Source organism: Aspergillus stella-maris (genome assembly GCF_047715825.1).
Source record: "Aspergillus stella-maris strain CBS 113639 unplaced genomic scaffold BDV14scaffold_83, whole genome shotgun sequence".
Classification (NCBI taxonomy): Eukaryota; Fungi; Ascomycota; class Eurotiomycetes; order Eurotiales; family Aspergillaceae; genus Aspergillus; species Aspergillus stella-maris.
Window position 1 is genome coordinate 1 of NW_027396877.1, and position 17,992 is coordinate 17,992.

At 51.2% G+C, this 17,992-nt stretch overlaps 9 protein-coding genes across 9 annotated transcripts; 4 read left to right on the forward strand and 5 right to left on the reverse strand.

Moving 5' to 3' along the window:
- Positions 1–414: 414 nt before the first annotated feature.
- On the reverse strand, positions 415–1,999 carry BDV14DRAFT_183028 (glucarate dehydratase family protein). Its single transcript, XM_073770314.1, has one exon. It carries the CDS (start codon positions 1,888–1,890, stop codon positions 604–606), a length of 1,287 nt encoding a protein of 428 aa, XP_073623184.1. The 5' UTR covers positions 1,891–1,999; the 3' UTR covers positions 415–603.
- Positions 2,000–2,549: 550 nt separating this feature from the next.
- On the forward strand, positions 2,550–4,285 carry BDV14DRAFT_211792 (major facilitator superfamily domain-containing protein; the record flags this gene model as incomplete). The annotated part of the gene is made up of 3 exons (XM_073776164.1): positions 2,550–2,726; positions 2,777–3,536; positions 3,607–4,285. 3 exons carry the CDS (start codon positions 2,550–2,552, stop codon positions 4,218–4,220), a joined length of 1,551 nt encoding a protein of 516 aa, XP_073623185.1. The 3' UTR covers positions 4,221–4,285.
- A 470-nt stretch (positions 4,286–4,755) lies between these two features.
- BDV14DRAFT_193100 (CocE/NonD family hydrolase) lies at positions 4,756–6,577 on the reverse strand (the record flags this gene model as incomplete). Its single annotated transcript, XM_073771722.1, has 3 exons — positions 4,756–5,996; positions 6,056–6,306; positions 6,381–6,577. 3 exons carry the CDS (start codon positions 6,575–6,577, stop codon positions 4,756–4,758), a joined length of 1,689 nt encoding a protein of 562 aa, XP_073623186.1.
- A 325-nt stretch (positions 6,578–6,902) lies between these two features.
- On the reverse strand, positions 6,903–7,411 carry BDV14DRAFT_204871 (uncharacterized protein; the record flags this gene model as incomplete). The annotated part of the gene is made up of 2 exons (XM_073774613.1): positions 6,903–6,983; positions 7,040–7,411. The coding sequence occupies 2 exons, from the start codon at positions 7,409–7,411 to the stop codon at positions 6,903–6,905; spliced, it is 453 nt and encodes a 150-aa protein (XP_073623187.1).
- A 114-nt stretch (positions 7,412–7,525) lies between these two features.
- Positions 7,526–8,230, forward strand: BDV14DRAFT_204872 (uncharacterized protein; the record flags this gene model as incomplete). Its single annotated transcript, XM_073774614.1, has 1 exon — positions 7,526–8,230. The coding sequence occupies one exon, from the start codon at positions 7,526–7,528 to the stop codon at positions 8,228–8,230; it is 705 nt and encodes a 234-aa protein (XP_073623188.1).
- A 392-nt stretch (positions 8,231–8,622) lies between these two features.
- Positions 8,623–11,523, reverse strand: BDV14DRAFT_211794 (Zn(II)2Cys6 transcription factor; the record flags this gene model as incomplete). The annotated part of the gene is made up of 7 exons (XM_073776165.1): positions 8,623–9,709; positions 9,777–9,904; positions 9,954–10,088; positions 10,150–11,188; positions 11,247–11,301; positions 11,370–11,415; positions 11,479–11,523. The coding sequence occupies 7 exons, from the start codon at positions 11,521–11,523 to the stop codon at positions 8,623–8,625; spliced, it is 2,535 nt and encodes an 844-aa protein (XP_073623189.1).
- Positions 11,524–12,472: 949 nt separating this feature from the next.
- Positions 12,473–13,354, reverse strand: BDV14DRAFT_193103 (uncharacterized protein; the record flags this gene model as incomplete). Its single annotated transcript, XM_073771723.1, has 4 exons — positions 12,473–12,753; positions 12,809–12,942; positions 13,004–13,224; positions 13,274–13,354. The coding sequence occupies 4 exons, from the start codon at positions 13,352–13,354 to the stop codon at positions 12,473–12,475; spliced, it is 717 nt and encodes a 238-aa protein (XP_073623190.1).
- Positions 13,355–13,662: 308 nt separating this feature from the next.
- BDV14DRAFT_204876 (cupin domain-containing protein) lies at positions 13,663–14,175 on the forward strand (the record flags this gene model as incomplete). The annotated part of the gene is made up of 1 exon (XM_073774615.1): positions 13,663–14,175. One exon carries the CDS (start codon positions 13,663–13,665, stop codon positions 14,173–14,175), a length of 513 nt encoding a protein of 170 aa, XP_073623191.1.
- Positions 14,176–14,729: 554 nt separating this feature from the next.
- On the forward strand, positions 14,730–16,514 carry BDV14DRAFT_211796 (CocE/NonD family hydrolase; the record flags this gene model as incomplete). Its single annotated transcript, XM_073776166.1, has 4 exons — positions 14,730–14,838; positions 14,901–15,079; positions 15,136–15,569; positions 15,626–16,514. 4 exons carry the CDS (start codon positions 14,730–14,732, stop codon positions 16,512–16,514), a joined length of 1,611 nt encoding a protein of 536 aa, XP_073623192.1.
- Between the last annotated feature and the right edge of the window lie 1,478 nt (positions 16,515–17,992).

The following is a 17,992-nucleotide window of genomic DNA, read 5'->3' on the forward strand; positions in this document are numbered from 1 at the left end:
TTGATTCGTGCATGAAGAACTGTATCACGAGAAGCCGTACGATTTGACTTCTGAGAACCCCATATACTGAGACGGGTCTTAATCGTACGCTCTCCAACCTTAATCCCATATCGATTGCTGATGATATCTGCAATAGCACGAGGATTTGTGCCAGTTTGGTATAGGTTAGAGATCTCTGCCTGAAAAGGCTCAAGATTTATAGATGGCCGAGGCATTCTGTAGTCTTATTTAAACAAATAGGAGATTATATTAAGAATTAAAAGAGATATTAAGGCAAAGCTTACAAGGTAGGCGGTTGATTAGGCGGTATACGCTTGATTACGTGTAATAAGAGTTATTGCCCTTTTGTTCGAACAGTATGCCGTAGTACAGGGCGAGGATCGGCACTTTAATCTCGTGTCATTGTCAACGTTGAAAACCTTGCGTTTGTTCCAGGGAATCGTAAGATTAGTGTGATCGTCGGTCGCGAATCTTGGTTTATTGACGATCGACCTTGTGATCTAGGATTCTAGATCAAAATGATGTATAAGGTAGCATCGCGTGGCATGATGGTTCGAACCGAGTTTACACCATCTCAATTGTCTACATGGATACCTGTGACAGCTACCACTTCGGCACAACAGCCGAAAACCCCGGCTCAAACCTCCTCATATACGACGTATCATCTCGTTTCCGAATGCCACAGGCCAAATACTGCGCATGCAACGCCGCCAATCTCCTCCTGTCCAACTCAACCCCCAACCCCGGTCTCCTCGGCACAAGCACACCCCCCTCAACCCACTCCAACCCGCCCTCGCCCTCACCATCAACAATAACATCCTCATCCCTCCTCTTCCATGGCCAATGCGTATCACAAGCATAATCCAGATTTGGCGTCGCGGCAGCCAAATGCGTCATTGCAGCCAACGAAATCCCCAAGTGGCTATTACTATGCATGGAAAGCCTCATCCCCCAGATCGAGACAATGTTCGCAAGCGTCTGCGTCCTGCGCAGCCCGCCCCAAAAGTGGTGGTCGGACAAGATGACCTGTACAGCGTCCTGCGCAATCGAAGGCGGGAGATGTGAAAAGGCAACGACCGCCATATTTGTCGCCAGCGGCATGGCTGCCTCCTTTGCCACGGCAGCCATGCCTGAGATCTCGGGCGCGGGGTCTTCAAGGTACTCGACTATCCCCCTTAATTCTGTTGCAACCCATTTCGAGGTCTCGACTGTCCAAGCGGCGTTGGGGTCTAGTCGTAATGGAAGGTTTGGGAATGCGTCGTGTAGAGCTTTTATAGCTGCTACTTCTTGGGCAGGCGGGAATACGCCGCCCTTGAGCTTTATTGCCTTGAAGCCGTACTCGGCTATGATTTTGCGTGCTTGGCTGATGAGTCCTTCTGGATCTAGTGCGGCGCCGTACTCGTCGTCTGGTTCACCGGGGTGACCCGCCCATTTGTAGAACAGGTATGCGGAGTACTGTACATTGTCGCGGACCTTTCCGCCCAATAACTCGCAGAGTGGGATGCCTGCCATCTTCCCCTGGATATCAAGACAAGCAACTTCGAATGGCGAGAATACTTTATCAGCGACAGAAGCAGTCGTGACCATCCCCGCCATACCGTCTCCGCCGCTCGTAGCACCCTTGCCCAAACTGCTCGCGCATAATGAGTAGATGGCGTTTGTATCGTAGATTGAGAGACCAGCGGCCTTTACCGCGTCCGCAGCAGCTTGTAATCGATCTAAATGCGCTGAATCGCCGTAGGACTCGCCGAGACCGTATGTCTCGTCTGTGATGACTTCGATTATACTGCGGAGTGCGAAGGGCTCGTGTACGCCTACGCTGTTTAGTAGTGGCATGTCATGGAATGCCACAGGCGTGATGACTATATCTCGGATGGTCGATTTCGACATTGTGATGGTGGTCAATTTGATCTGTCTTGTCTTGGCGTCTAAGCTCCTTCGAAGGGTAGATAGGTAGATTGGTATGTACAAGTCACGGTTTCAAATTGCTGTTGCGAATGACAAAGATATGATGATGCTTCTGCACAATCTCGCATCGGAAAAGCCCCACTGCGTATATGTATAACCATAGTCATAGTGTCCGGAGAAGAATCCGACCCCCCCAGTCCGGGGAAGAAGGAAATCCAGTCTCGGCAACACGGGAAGGAATGCGGGGAAATCTGGGGTTGATATAGTATGATTCCGTGGAAAAAAGCATTCCGTATCGTCTTTTCCGAGTGATCTGCAAGCACGGATGTGACGCCAGCCATGTGCCATGTTGGCTAGTGTATCCTGAAGTTTTTGGTTGGCTGCTTATCCGACCCCCGCCTCCTGCAGAGTGATGGGGGTCATGCGGTGGTCGGCTGGAGGCATCATTCCTTTACTATGCAGTGTGGAGATTAGACTGAAAATCTGGGGAAGCTGTTTTGTTGGTGCTTGATCGGCGGAGATGGGTTTCTTGGTGTGTTTGATGGGTATATAGGGGGCTCCCCGTTGAGACCTGATATCCTGGACTCAGACTCGTTCAAGCTTTTCTCTCCACATTATACTCCACAGATACTCCTCCCATCATGGCGGAAAGGGACATGGCCAAAGGCGACATCGAAAAAGCAGTGGATGAAAAAGCCGCTCACATCGAGAACCCCATTACCGAGATTGGCACCTTTCGCGTCGTTGGACTGAGTCCTGAAGATGCAGACTTTTATAACAATTATCCGGAGGAGAAAAGGAAGAGGGTGTTTCGCAAGGTATAGCTTCCATCCACTCTGTATGTAAACATGCTAATTTGGTATTCCAGGTCGACATCCGCCTCGTCCCCATGCTCGCCCTCCTCTACCTCTGCAGCCACATCGACCGCGCCAACATCGGCAACGCCAAAATCGAAGGCATGATCGACGACCTGAACATGAGCGGCGTGCAATACAACACCGTCCTCTCCATCTTCTTCATCCCCTACGTCCTCCTCGAAGTCCCCAGCAATATCCTGCTTAAAAAGTTCAAGCGGCCCTCGACATACCTCGGTATCCTCGTTGTCTCATGGGGCGTCATAATGACCTGCACCGGGTTCGTGCATAACTTTGGCGCTCTCATGGCTGTTCGTGTGTTACTTGGTATATTTGAAGCAGGGTTTTTTCCGGGCGCTATATACCTCTGTTCATACTGGTACATGCCCAAGGATCTAGCATTGCGAATCTCATACTTCTACTGTGCGAGTGCGCTCTCCGGTGCCTTTTCTGGTCTTCTTGCTGCAGCAATTGCCGAAATGGACGGTGCAGGCGGGTACGAAGGTTGGAGATGGATATTCATCCTGGAGGGTCTAGCGACTGTTGTTATTGGCGTCGCGTGCTTCTTCTTCCTTATTGATACGCCTGCACTATCTACTCGGTGGCTGGAACCAGATGAGATCCAGTACCTTGAGCTCTCGATGTTCATCAAACAGGGTGGACGCGTGGAGCACGAGACGGGCTTCAAGTGGAAGGATTTAATGATGGTGTTGACGAATTGGCGGGTTTATATGCAGGCTTGGTTTTTGTTTGCGCAGTCGGCGCTTTCGTATGGTGCGCATTGGAACCCTATCCTACTTTCCCACGCTGTACTAGGGTTAGAATTATGGCTGATGATATGCAGGAACAAAATTTACACTACCGACTATCACGCAGTCCATGGGCTTCAGCGACACAAACGCCCAACTAACAAGCGCACCCCCTTACGTCGCCGCCGCAATCTCAGCAATCATCTTCGCCCGCCTCTCAGACCACTTCTACTGGCGGATGCCGTTCGTCATAATCCCCATGCTAATAGTAGTCGTCGCCTACTCCATCATCATCTCATTGAAGGGTGAACTCGAAGCAAACATGGGCGTCGCATACTTTGCCGTCGTGCTCGCCGTAGTAGGCATATACCCAATCCAAGCAGCCGCAGCCTCCTGGAACGCAAATAACATCGCCCCCGCGTCGCGAAGGGCAATTGGGATCGCGCTGATGAATTGCGTGGGGAATATTGGTGGGATTCTGGGCAGTTTTATGTATCTTGAGAGCGAGAAGCCGAAGTATTACACTGGGTTTGGGATTAGTTTGGCGCTTGGTGGGACGGGTATTATTATGGCTGTGCTGTTGGAGTGGAGTTATAAGGTTGCGAATCGGAGGAAGGAGGCTGTTGCTGATGAGGCTAGGGTTAGGTATACGGAGGAGGAGCTGTTTGATATGGGGGATCGGTCGCCTTTGTTTAAGCATGTTTTGTAGAGAGGGAAGTTGGAGAGCTACTATGGTATGTTTTGATGGATTTGGGTGGTTAACGCGAAGGAGATAGCAGTTAGTGAGGTCTGAGTAGCAACTGGCAAGATAATGGAACATACTATGAGCTACGCCGTTGTCATTTTGTAGGGGTCAACAATTTTTTTACTTTACCTTGAAGCGATTCACATTTATGTATGGGTGAGGGGGAAGTAGGGTATATTGGCATTGAAAGAAGCACCCCGCTACGCCTGTACTTTTGAAAGAGCGCTACCTGACTGTCGCAAAAGGTACTTGAATTCAAGCTGCCGTGTTTGGCACATTATCGCTCTTCGCAACCATATGGTACTTGGTCCTACCTACCCATCTGGCAGTATCAAACAGCCCCCGAAATAATCGGAAGCACCAAGTAATTCTCTAGCGATTCACCAAAGTGAACGTGATTCTCTCCAGCAAATTTCTCCTTCGGTTTATAGCCATTATTAGCATTAGTACCCGGCATTGACAACCTAAGATTCCAACGCCCTTCACAGGGCAGAGTTGCCTACCTGTCAACCGGAGAATTGTGCTTAAACAACCCAGCACCCTGCGTATCCTCCGACGCAATCTCAAGCATTAGGGTTTCGCCCTCCTGGACAACAACATTCGTAGGCCACAGTTCCACATCGCAGGGATATACCTCATCATTTTCCACGGGAAGGACATCGGTAGACCGGTATTCCCTCCAGGGAAGGTATTCCCGGTGGCGGGGATTGGCCTCATTAACACTGCGCATGCTGAGTCTCAACCATCCTTTCGTGACGGGCACTGCATCGCCCGAGGATCCGGTATAGTATATCTCTGTTCCTGTAATGGAAAGATGGCGCAGAATGACGAAGAGATCTAAGTCGAGGTTATCTGGCGGCGGTGAGACGGCGCTGGTAACGGAAACATTGAGATGCGCTACAATATGTCCAGTGACTTCGTACTCGGACGTTGCAGGGGCCGTGTTGAGTTGGAGCATGTGGGAGTCTGTTTGCGAGCCGAATGCCCTGTATGAAAGTCTTGTTGGGTTCACTGTTGACTGGGGCAATTCGGTGAGGAGGCTGCCCGAAGGCGTAAGATGGTACTTTGTATATACCGTACGTGCAATCGGCCACTTCTGTTCCTGGCGACGGGGAAAGGTCTTTTCGCCGCTTGGGTTGTTGAATCCGACGTCGCCTTTGCGTAGGCATATGCTTACCGGGGCAACCTGGCCGGTTTTCCACCCGGCGTAGTCGTTGTCCTTTAGAAAGGCCTCGAGGAAGCTTACCTGCATGTCAACCTCTTCTTCATAATACAATGGGAGGTCGTGGCGTCCAACAATGAACCGAAGCCACTTATGTCGTGAACCAGCGTACGTATACCCCTCCACATTCCCTCGCAAGTGAAGCGAAATACCTCCCCAGTTAGCCACCGATAAAAGCGGCACTTGGATATTCTCAAGCGGAAAATTCTTGGACGCATAATACTCATCATCAAGAAATTTGTTCGCATCGTTGTCCAGATTCTGGTCACGCATATTGGCCAGGAGTTCTTCGGGTGAAAGATCGCCTTCAATTGTATCCTCCCCCCATTTTGCAACTGCCCTTCCTGGGCGCCCGTACTGGTTCGTAATGACCTGATGGATCCACCAGAAGCTGATGAAATTGTTCGAGAAGATACCTCCGTGCCGGCACCGATCGCGATAGTAGTCGGACATTCCTTCCCAAGGAACTATGCATGCAAGGCCTTTTGGTCGTTTTGCTGCTACACGCCATTGACTTCCTGATAAGAAATAATGTGTCAACTGTGTAGCTCATTCTCAGGGGAGAAGGTAGAAATACCAGCATAATAACTCACACCCAGAAGACCGACTTTCCCCGAGGACCATGCTTGGTCCGCCGCCCACTCGACAACTTGGAAAAAGCAGTTCGCTGTTCCAGCAGACATTGTATCAAGAACACCAGGGGACTGACCCAATCCTCGCTCGTCGGCCCTGACAATGGCGTATCCGCGCGCAGTCCAGAAAACGGGATCTGGTGTCTCCCATGCTGCAGACTGCGACTTGTGCTCGGGGTTAACCTCAAGAGAAGGACTTAGGGTGGAAATTAAAACAGCCCAGATAGAGTCAGTAAAGTGAGCCCGTCATGAAGGCAAGTGAGCACGTACTCTCCATAGTAGATATCCTTTCCATATGGACCGTACGTGACTAGCACGGGGTATCTGCCCTCAGCCTTGGGACGATAGACGTTGCATCGGATGACTGAGCCGTCTGATTCTAGAGGGATGGAGACGTTTTTTTCAAATATGAGGCTGTTGTCATCATCGACGAACGTTTCTGTAAGGTCGCGGAGTGTGTTTGACATGATGGAGCTTTGCAGGCGAGGTACTATCTTGGATAGTTTCAGTAAGTAATGTGGGCTAGGAAGGTGCATTTAGTTTTATTAGGTACACTGCGAATGTTTGTTTACATTGTTTTCCAGTAAATAGTTCGGAGCCTACCCGGAATACCTTGGAGACACAATTCCGGTGGAGGTGGGTTCTATCCAACCTACTCGGATTGCTTGGTTTGGGTAAATCCAATCCTTAGGCAAGGTGGAAGTTGTTATTCTTTGGCTACTAACTACCATAGCTGCTTGCTTCTGCTACCAAATTCTTCGCGACAGCGCCATATCCCGTACCAGTCTTCGATCACCATTCCCCTCCAATATCATACCGCGTAAAACCCGGATAAACCCTCCCCAGCGTCTTCTCGTAAGTCGTCACTAAGAACTATCGTTTGGGGTCAAAAGCATGTCTTTCCCAGAGTCTTATAGGGCTGGACCTACCGAATTAATGCGCACACCATTCAATATCACATTGACAAAAATGTTCTCCGCTGTACTGGCGCCGTTCGGTCGCTCAGCCGGGTCCAAATTCCGGTTGATGGGCCCGTGACGACCACGGATAGATTCGCGAGTAATAAGGTCAAATAACCCGTTATCCCACGCTCCACCACGCACAAACTGCTCATGGTATAGATCGCCGCATGCTTCCCATGGTGCAATGGCCTTCAGGGATGGTGGCTGCGTAGCTGCAATGAACCACTGCACGATGCCCAGATGCGAATTCCTCGCTAGCCCCAGATTGCCATTACACCAGGGCAACTTGGCCAGCCCCTCGATGACATCGTGCCCGTCTTCCCCTTCCTGCTTTCCCATGATCACAATAGAGCCATCTGAGTCTCCAGCGCCTCGAGCGTCAACGTTTACTATCGCGAAGCCGCGGGGGCAGTACTCTGCTGGGTCGGGACCTTCGAAGCGTACAAGGCAGGGATGAGAGTGGTGTGGTGTACTAATGAGATATGTACATACAGCGAACAAGGCGTGCTCGACGCCTTCGCCAAAATCTGGGGCACAGACGAGCTCCTCGTCTCCTTCGACACAGTAAACATCACCCTCCCCGGCCGGTCAGACGTCGACCAAGCCCCCGAGCGCAAGGGACTCTCCTGCGTACAAGGAATAATAAACCTAAGCGAAGCGGGTCCCGAAGACGGCGGCCTATTGCTAATGGAAGGCTCCTCGCGACTCTTCAACAAATTCTTCAGCTTGAACCCGCCTGACCGCACCCAGGGGATTGGGGTGAAGCACTACGACTTCTATCCCTTCAAGGAACACCACGTTGATTGGTACAAGGAGCAGGGGTGTAACCTTGTTAAGGTGTGTGCGGAGCCCGGGGATTTGATACTGTGGGACTCAAGGTCTATGCACTACGCTGAGTTCCCGCGGAGTGACACGATCAGGACGATTATCTATGCTTGTTATACGCCTGCGGCGCTGGCGAAGGAGGAGGATTTGAAGAGGAAGGCTGAGTTGTTTTCTAAGTGGGAGACGACGACGCACTGGCCTCATTGTAATATTTGGGGGCATGGGAAGGCAAAGGTTGATGGGGAGATTGATCCGTTGGAGCGCGATGAGCCGCTGGAGAAGCCGGAGATGAGTGACAAGTTGTTGAAGTTGGCTGGTGTGAAGGCTTATTGAGGTGTTTGTGGCTGGATAGTTGACTGGGTTTGATCCTTACAGTTTTGCTTTCAGATATCGTTCGTTTGTTGTTTAGTTGAGGATGAACCGGATTGAAACTGTTGTTGAATTACACACTGTCTGAGCTTTGTACAGATCCTGTAGCCTACTATATGCGATTTTATTAAGAATCAGCCTGTGATTGCCAAGCGGCAATTCTCTTGACTGTATCATCCTTGACAAAGTTTGAATTAGATCAAGGCACCACGTCAAATTGAGATGCGAAACAAAACCCTACTGTACACACTGATACGTACAATGCGTCGAGGCTATCTGCCTGGAACTGAGTAGAAAAAAGGCTACAGCACAACTGCGGCTGTAACAGATATCACATAGAATACAAGTATTTATGCTCACGACCCCCCAATGTTAGAAAACGCCGTAGCCAGATTATCCGCCGAAATACTCCCCAAGCCAGTCATCAAGGTAATCAAGCTCTCCAGCAACGGCGGCAAAGACGCAGTGTCCAGACCAAAATTGTCGCGGTAGATATCGCATGTCTCCCTCATTACAGTCTCCACGTCTGTGAGCGGGCAAAATACTTTGTTGAGACCTAGTGAGATGCCAGCGACTCCTCGCCCTAGGGTAAGAAAGGCTGTGGTGGCAGCGCACTCTGGTCCGTCTAGGCGCACTTGCAGCTCGTCGGATTGGTGTTCTGCGATAGCACAAGTAGAGCCCGCGATTGTAGGAGAAGTGTGAGGAGGAGCGCACTTTGAAAGCAGACCGTACGCCCATAAAGTCAAACTAGCCTGGTACAAACAAATAGCAGAAAATTCGCGGAGCTGCGTCAAAGGCAGGGTCCTTGTAAGGCGAAGAATCTGCCCCGCATGCCATACGGCCGCGCGAAACTCGGACTCGTTCATCCACTGCTGCAGAATCTGGTATGTAATCTCCGCTTCTTCTTCGCCCAGACGCCCTGCAAACTGCTGCAGTTCTCGAGGCGAGACATTCAGTGCCATGAGGCAGAACTCGGCGATGATCTCGACCTGCGCCGGGTCCAGAGCGTGCGTGACCAGATCGCGTTTACTGGCTGTCAAACACTGCGCGAGATCTTGCTGCTGACAGGAGAGCCAGAGCATGGTGCGTGCCTGACTTGTACGAGAGGTTTTGTGTCTGAAGAACCGGAGGGATTCGTGGTAGGCCCAGATTTGCGACCAGTAGCCGTGGACTATGACGAGAGCGATGAGGCTCGTATCGTAGTGCGTCTCGAGGCCCGCTAGGAGGGAACCGTCCTCCATTATGGCTGCCCATGTGGGTACGTCCTTGTCCGATATGGGAGGCTTGGCCAGTACGGCTTCCCTCCAGGCAGTGGCATTTGAAGCTTGCCAGATATCGCGTGCGGCGGGCAATGGGCATGAAAGCTCTGTCAATGAGGAGCTAGTGGGCCTTAGATAGGCCATTGAACAGCGATGGTCCGTAATAAGTCCAAACAGAGCAGTTCTTCACAAGAAAACCAAGTCAGTGTTTGGGTTGGAGGTTGCCAAAATAGGTCAGGATTCGTACCTACCGTTTGAGTGATTCCTGGTGGACCCAAGCTGTCCACTTTGCATGCAGCACGTCATCTTCATCAGTTGCATACGGTTGTATGGCCTGGCGGTAGGAATGGCGAGAGAAACTGCCACATCGACGCAGCATCTGCAAAGCGAGTTAGCCAATGTGATGTCTATTGCTAATAAGGACTGACGGTTATCGGGGCGCCGAGAAAACTTTCTGCAATCTCCATATTACGCTTGAAGCCGCTCCAAAGGCCCATGGAAACCCAAAGCAGATATGCCTGCATTGTCTGCAACTCTCGTACTCGGCTATTGTCAGCCTCGATCTATTGCAATGGCTGTCAGTCAATGTAGTGAGGAAAGGACGAGAAGGGTGCAGCCACATACCGAGGCAGAAAGGGACAAGCGTGATCGCTCTTGAAGAGCGTAACCCATTTTCCATACTGTCGGTATAGAGATGGAAGTTGAACCGGCAGCGATGATTAGCCCCAAAAGCTCAGTGGTGCAGTCAGTGGTGGCGAACGAGGCGGAATGGATCCAGGAGGTGGACTGTAGGTTGTTCCAGCCAAAGTACACCTGGGCCATACGGTCGAGGAAAGTGGCGGAAGATAAGGACTGGAGTGAGAGAGAAGAGGACTTGGTGGAATTGAAGATCATGAACAAAATACGATCACGACAAGCAGAGTCCACTGGCTCGGCAGTCAGACTGTTCTGAAAATAGAAACGCTCTTGCAGGCCGAAAGAGGAAGCGATAGCATCTTCATTCACTCTGAGGTTTTCCTGACCGGCGTAGGCGTGGTCGATGCGCAGGGGGGCCCAGAGCCATGGAGACCGCTTGAAAAACTCAAAGCGCGATGAGGCAGGGCTGGTGTGATTCAAGGGCTGGACATCAGGATGAGCCGGGTCTTGCGCGGGGGGCAGAGTGAGCACTTGGAGGGTCTCGAGGTCAAGGTCAAAACACCCCGAGTCCCATTCAAAGCCGTCAGACAGCAAGCTAAACGACTCTAGAATGGAGTATCCTCGCATTGACTGGAAAGCTGGGTCCGGACTGGGTTGGGTGGCATATGCAGGGTCGATCCCAGATGAAGAGAACTCGACAGGGTCAAAGCCTGGGAGACCGAGTGATGCATCTGGGGCATCAATAATAATCTGCTGTGGGTTGGTACTGGGACTGGGAGTAGGATTGGCATTGACATCGGCATTCAAACTGGGGACAGTATCCGTTTGATCAGGCTTAGACTTTTTGCGCGAGCGTGAGGTTGTCTCGCAAGACAAGCCTTTGCTCAGGCAACGTTTGCAGGGCTTCTGATCAGTACACTTTGCTTTGCTCTGGATGCAGTTTTGACAGGCGCGAGTCGCACGTGCCGAATACTGGACCCCATCCCTGCGACGAGTGTGGATTTGCTTGTGCCGGTAGAGGAGATCGCTGCAATTGTTCAGATAAATGATGGAAAAAATCATGAGGAGCAGAGAAAGAGACTCACCCGCGGTTGAAGCTCTTTGGGCACCAAGGGCACTGAAAATTGCGGAGGTCCTGGTCTTTGGCGAGTCTAGTCAGTAGGGGTTAAGGGGTAGGGGTAGGGGTGCTGAGGGCAGGAAGTACCCACGTGACTGGATATGGCGGGCAAAGTGATCAGAGCGATCAAACGAGCGCTGTCAGACTTAAGTTATCCAGCCTGACTCCAATTGTCTTTCTTCCCCGCTATTTGAAATTACCTGCCGAGAATGTCTGAGCTCTCGCCGGTGCACTTCTTCTCCCATGGCTCAACCGCCATGCTAGGCGAGGCTTCGGACTCAGCCGAGTACTGGAAGAAATGCGGCGATGAAGCCCTCAACCATGGCATCAAACACGTTGTGATCATGGTAGGATGGTTCAGTATTATAGAATACATAAAATTGACTCTTTTCAGGGCGCACACTGGGCATCAATCGGCGACGAAATCCAAATCGCAGCGAATCCACACCCAACAAAGGCCCCCATCGGAGGCGTCCACCCCCGCAAATACGTCGACTATAAACTAATCCCAGACCTGCCAATGGGCGAGCGCATCATTTCAACCCTACGCAGCGCCGGATTCAACGCCCAACCGAACCCAACATTCACCTGGATCCACGATGTTTATCTGATCCTCATCCGGACCTTCCCTACAGGCTGTCCGCCCACCACAGTCATTAGCATGAACGCCAGATTCGACCCGCACTATCATATGCGCGTTGGCGCTACCCTCCGTGACTTGCGTCGGAGTACCGAGAATGTACTCTTTATTGGATCTGGTGGAACGGTCCACAACCTCTACCGCAATGTATGGGGTCCTCTGCTGCGACATGCCGATAATTTCGCAATGGAGTCTCCTCCGGGGAACTGGGCGCTGGACTTTCGGCAGGAGTTTGAAGATGCGCTGATGAAGGCTTCTGGGCCGCGGCTGCGCAAGGCGGTTACCATGTTGATGAAGATTCCCAAGTACCGTGATGCTCACGCTACGGATGACCATATTATGAGTGCTATGTTTGTTGTGGGATTAGTTGGGGATCCTGAGGATGAAGGAACGCCTGTGGAGCTTGGAGCGGAAGATTGGGAGTTGACGAACATGTGCAATAGTCAATTTACATTCGGGAAATGGGGTGTTGTTAAAGCCTGATGCTATATAGCGCGCTCGGTCTACTTGAATCAGAAGTACCCATGACATCTCGATAGACTAAATGAGCTAGACTAATGTGGCTTCGTATCATCAAACGCAATATCATCTACCTTTACCACCTTGTCAATCGGGATCACATACGCCGTAGCAACTGCAACTCCAATATCCTGCGCAAACCGCGCGACCTCCAACGTACCTCCATGGCGCACAATACCCCGAGTATGCCACATTGCCTGAACAGGGGAGCCGGAGCAGATCAACGCAACAGCATTGCAGCACTGAGTTTCAATCGCGTCCAGAATATGGGTCTCACTGATCCAAAGCTCATAGATGGTCTCCAGATTAAGCAGGTCTAATCAGAACATGTCAGTAGTGAGGAAACGCGTAGAGTGGATAAAGTGGCCTACAGAGGTCAGGCTGGTACTTGAAGTTCTTTTCGCGGTTTGCCTGTGCAGCAGCTGGTGTCCAAAGGGTATCAAAATATGTTCGAGCCCGTTCGCGCCGAATAGATAGAGGCTCCTCGTTGAGCATCTTTTCAGTCCTGTAATATCCAATATCAGTGAGCGATCTTCAAAGTCCCGCCCCATTTATGAATCGCTTACCGAGGGCCATAATGATCGATGCGCTCCTCATCCAGGGTTCCAAACAAGGGTAGAAGCGCCTTTAAGGACTTTGGAACCCCATAGAGAATACTGGTTTTGAGGATGGCTTCTTTGAACCGCCGCTGGACTTGCTTCTCCTCCTCCACACTTAGTCCAGCCGTTGCCATCTGGTAGATCTCGATGACATCTGCACCCCCTCCTGCTGCGGCAACGGCGACAGCCTGTCTCTGCGTCAGTAGTGCTTCTTACGCCTGTTAGACATAGACTTACTGCGATGGTATACCACTTTCCACTTGTTTCCTCGCTCTCTTCGCCCTTTGCACGGAATGCGGCAAGCTCAAGTTGATCCATCTTTTAGTAGGTGCTGAGTTTCCGGTCGGGATATTAGTAACCTTGCAGGACTTTCTTTCTTCTTTTAATCCGTGGCTCGTAAGTAAAAGCCCGACATCCAAACTCGGAGTAGGCAAGGCGAGTTCAGGTGTGGAACCCCCACCGAAGGAGGACTGGACATAGACCTTGGAGATCTGCTCATACATCGGACTCCATAATAATATTTAGTTCGTGACGTACCATACACTGAACCAGCTACTCAGATTAAACCTCAGATTCTGTACTACTTGCAGTCTAATATACCTCGCAGTCCTACAATCCACTCCAACATGACTCAACCAACCAACCAGCCCCTCCCTCCAATCCGCCGCATTGTAACGGGCCACAACAATGAAACCAAAGCCACCATCCAGCTCGACAGCCAAAACAATGCACGACAAGCCGGACACGGCCCATACATCACCCGCCTCTGGGCCAGCAACGAAGTCCCCGCGGACCTAAACGTCACTGCCACAAGCGATATGGGCCTGCTTGAAACCGGGCTATCGAACAATGGGTCTATCTGCCGAATCGTGGATTTCCCGCCCAAGTCAAAGGGCATGGTGCATCGGTCCATGACGCTTGATTATATCTATGTTGTTGAGGGGGAAGTCGTGCTTACTTTGGACGATGAATCGCGGACGGTGGTTGGGAAAGGGGAAGTGGTTGTTCAGCGGGCGACTATGCATGGGTGGGATAATGAGGCAGATAGTTGGGCGAGGCTTCTTTGTATTTTGATTGCTGCCGAGAAACCGGTTGTTGAGGGGAGGCTGTTGGATGCTGAGGTGCCGTTTCAGATCTAAGTATGTAGCTATGTAGCTATGGTACGTGCAGTTCTAGAGAAATGTACACACTAAGTGGGAGAGTCATTCGAACTCTTCTCCGGATTTGCTCTACCCTTACTTTTGCATATCACCCTGTGTTAAGGCCACTCTCCGTGCAATTTTCATTAGGTTGTTGGAGAGGCACCTGCAGTCCTGGTCCGGAACCCCTTCTATTAACCCTAAGTAGGTTCCTTCCTCCCCCACCGGGTCGGAGATACGTACGCATGGAGAATCCCATCAGCCCCAATCCACAGTCCAACAAGGGGATAAATGCTGACCCGAGATGCTATAAGGGCCTCACAAGCGCAGCTAGGCGCTAAGAACAATCAACCAGAATCAAATCGTACTTCTCAGTCATGGCTCACACCATCGGCGAAATTGATGTGATATTCACCCCAACAAACCAGGGCTATCACCATTACTGGACCGAGTCCAATCCTTCCACAACTACTCTCCCTAAAGGATGGCAACGTGAACCCGGTCGTCGGTCTCTAAGAGAGGCCATAATCTGGGAGAAAGACGTGCCCATCACCATGCGCGACGGAACTACCCTCCGCGGTGATGTCTTTCGTCCTGCAGACAAGGATGGGGTTCCGCTTCCTGCGCTTCTTCCATGGAGTCCATATGGGAAGACTGGAAGTGGTAAGTCTTGCGGACTACCTAGGTCACTAGTTCAAGGCACTGTCATGCTGACGCTTGGCCAGGTCACCATCAAACCACCAGCTTCATCTATCTTGGGGTGCGGCATGAGCATCTGAGTGGGTTGGAGAAATTTGAGGCGCCTGATCCGGCGGAATGGTGTCCTCGGGGGTATGTTGTTGTCAATGTCGACGCACGAGGTGTCTTTGATTCTGAAGGCGACATCTTCATCCTGGGAACGCAGGTACGTATCATGGCTCATCCGGCGAGGTATGCACGAACACTCTGACCCGCTTCCAGGAGGGCCGTGACGGCCACGACACAATTGAATGGATAGCAGAACAGACCTGGTGCAATGGAAACGTCGCTCTCGTCGGCAACTCCTGGCTTGCCATGAGCCAGTGGTATATCGCCGCTGAGAGACCGCCGCACCTCAAGGCGATTGCTCCCTGGGAGGGGATTGGCGACTTTTACCGCGAGAGTATATGCCGCGGCGGTATCCCAAACTATGCATTCTGGGATCTGCTGATGCAGGAGTTTAAAGGGAAGACTTCTAGGGAAGATGTTGCGGCCATGATTCAGAAGTACCCCCTCATGAACGCCTATTGGGAGGATAAGCGGCCTCGTCTGCACGATATTAACGTGCCCATGTATATCCTGGCTAGCTACTCCACGGGTCTACATACAGAGGGGTCAATCAGGGCGTGGAAGTATGCCGGTTCTGATCAGAAATGGTTCGTCAAGCTTTGCCCTCTTATTCAGATTGAGACTGCTGCTAACATCGTCCAAGGCTACGCATTCACCCAACCCAGGAATGGCACGACATCTACCAGCCATTCGCCAACGACGATCTTCAGCGATTCCTAGACCACTTCCTGCTCGGTAAAGACAACGGATGGGAAAGCACACCTCGAGTGCGTCTATCACTACTGCGCTACAATCGTCCTCCGATCAGTTTCCGCGCAGAAGAAACCTACCCCCCCTCTCGCGTACAATACCAGAAGTTCTACCTGGACGCATCAAACGGAAAGCTCCTCACATATCAGCCAACCCAAGAGGCTCAAGCTTCGTACCAGTCCGACTCGTGGGACGACGACGGCGCCCACTTCAATCTAACATTCACTGAACCCACCGAGCTCATCGGGTCATCTAAAGCAGTCCTCTACATGTCCTGCGCGGATCTCAACGACATGGATGTCTACATTATCCTCCGCAAACTAGACAAAGACGGAACCGCACTTCTCCACTTCAACATCCCTTTCGAGCACCAACTCCCCAGCGTAAACAAGAAGGACATCCCCGACGTCAACATCTACAAATACGTTGGACCCAGCGGACGCCTGCGCGCATCAAAGCGAGTCGGCGCAACATCCGATGAACCAGACATTGCCGAGAACCGCAGATGCAACCGCGAGCCCACGGAGTTGTATTTTCCGCATGAGAGAGAGGAGAAAGTTGAGCCTGGAGAGGTCGTCGAGCTCCGCATCCCCATTTGGCCTGGTGGGATTGTCTTTGAGGAGGGTGAGACGCTGAGGCTTGAGGTTAAGGGGCATGATCCCATCTTGCCGGAGTATCCGCCTCTTCATCGGAATCTGAAGAATTTGAATCGGGGGAGGCATGTTGTGCATGCTGGTGGGGGGGTTGCGAGTTATTTGGTTGTTCCGTTGGCCAAGGCATAGTTCGTTTACCTCGTTGTGTAAGTAGAGCCAGCAGAGTCAGCTAGATGGGGCCGCCTATCAGAGGTGATTATCTACTTATGCAGACCCCGAATTGGTTGGAAACAATAATTTGAAAGTGGACGGTGTGTCATATATCATGATTTAATGGTCTAGAAATAACACCACTGGCTTTGCCCGGGTGAGATAGGCTGAAAGGATCTTGGGCATACGAGGTCATCCTTCAGGATTTCAGGCCGTGAGAATAGTGGCTATAGTAAATGGTGTTCAAAGGTTGGCTTAGTAGTGGTCGTCAGCCAATGGTGCTCTAGTGTTTGTTGGGCAGCAACTATAGTCGGACACCGTCACCGTCAGCAGGAATACGGACACTGCAGTATGGCTGTGTGAACAGTGTCAGCCTTGCCAGTCTAGCACATAAATAATCGGCCTCTCTAGAATTCTTGTTCTCGTTATTCCTCTTTACTCCTTTCTCTTCAATTCCTGGGTTGCTGTTCGTGTTCTTTCCTTGATGTGAGTTTAGGTATGTTGTGTAGTGCTTTCCATAGCCCCCCCCTCCCCCCCTACCTGCCTCATCACCAGTCTTTACTTCTCCCTTGGTCTTCTACTCTATCCTTTTTTTCTCTTCCACGCTTTCTCAAGGTACAAGACATCGCGACTAGACTTACATCACATCAATATGGAATACCTTCGTGCACTGGACCTCTGATTGCCAGGTGTCCACGGTAGCCACTGCCGTGAGACTGGAACTTCAAGTGCTGCTAATGCGCACACTTGCTTTACAACCATGAATTAATATTGTCTGCAGTAGCCACTGCTGCAAGACTGGACACTCAAGTACCGCCCCTTGGACCCTCAAGGACACCTGCTATGTCTGCAGTAGCCACTGCTGTAAGACTGGATGCTTTGAAGTGCGATCATATGCGCACAGATACTCAAGCCTGAGAATTCCGGAATGCCGGATCTGTCTACAGTTGCCACTGCTGTTTGACTGGACACTCTCAAGTATTGCGAAAAAATGCATGCTTATGCCACTCTTGGATTTACTTCATTGTCCGCAGTAGGCACTACTGTGAGACTGGAACCGTCAAATGCGGTTATTTCCACACCCTTGGGCTACCTTCCGATGGATGGATATCTATTGCCTGCAGTAGCCACTGCTGTGAGGATGGATACCAGAAACCTGCTCAGACCGTATACAGGATAGCCAGCTATGGATGCCCAAGGGTTTTCCCAAGCCTCGGACTCTCAGCTTTTTGCCCACCAGTCGCTCATTCTGGAACACTTGTCTTGTACTCGAAGCTATTTTTGTGTCTCATACCCCATATTACCTTCTTTCCTTTTCATCCCCTTTCATATTACAGCCCTTCATGTATGGACCGTTCCACGGGCGCCGGCCGCTTGCAGGAAGGCTAATCATACTCTCGCGAGTGACAGAATCCATCAGAGATATCTCCAAGGCACACGAGTTTCCGCACCCAGTA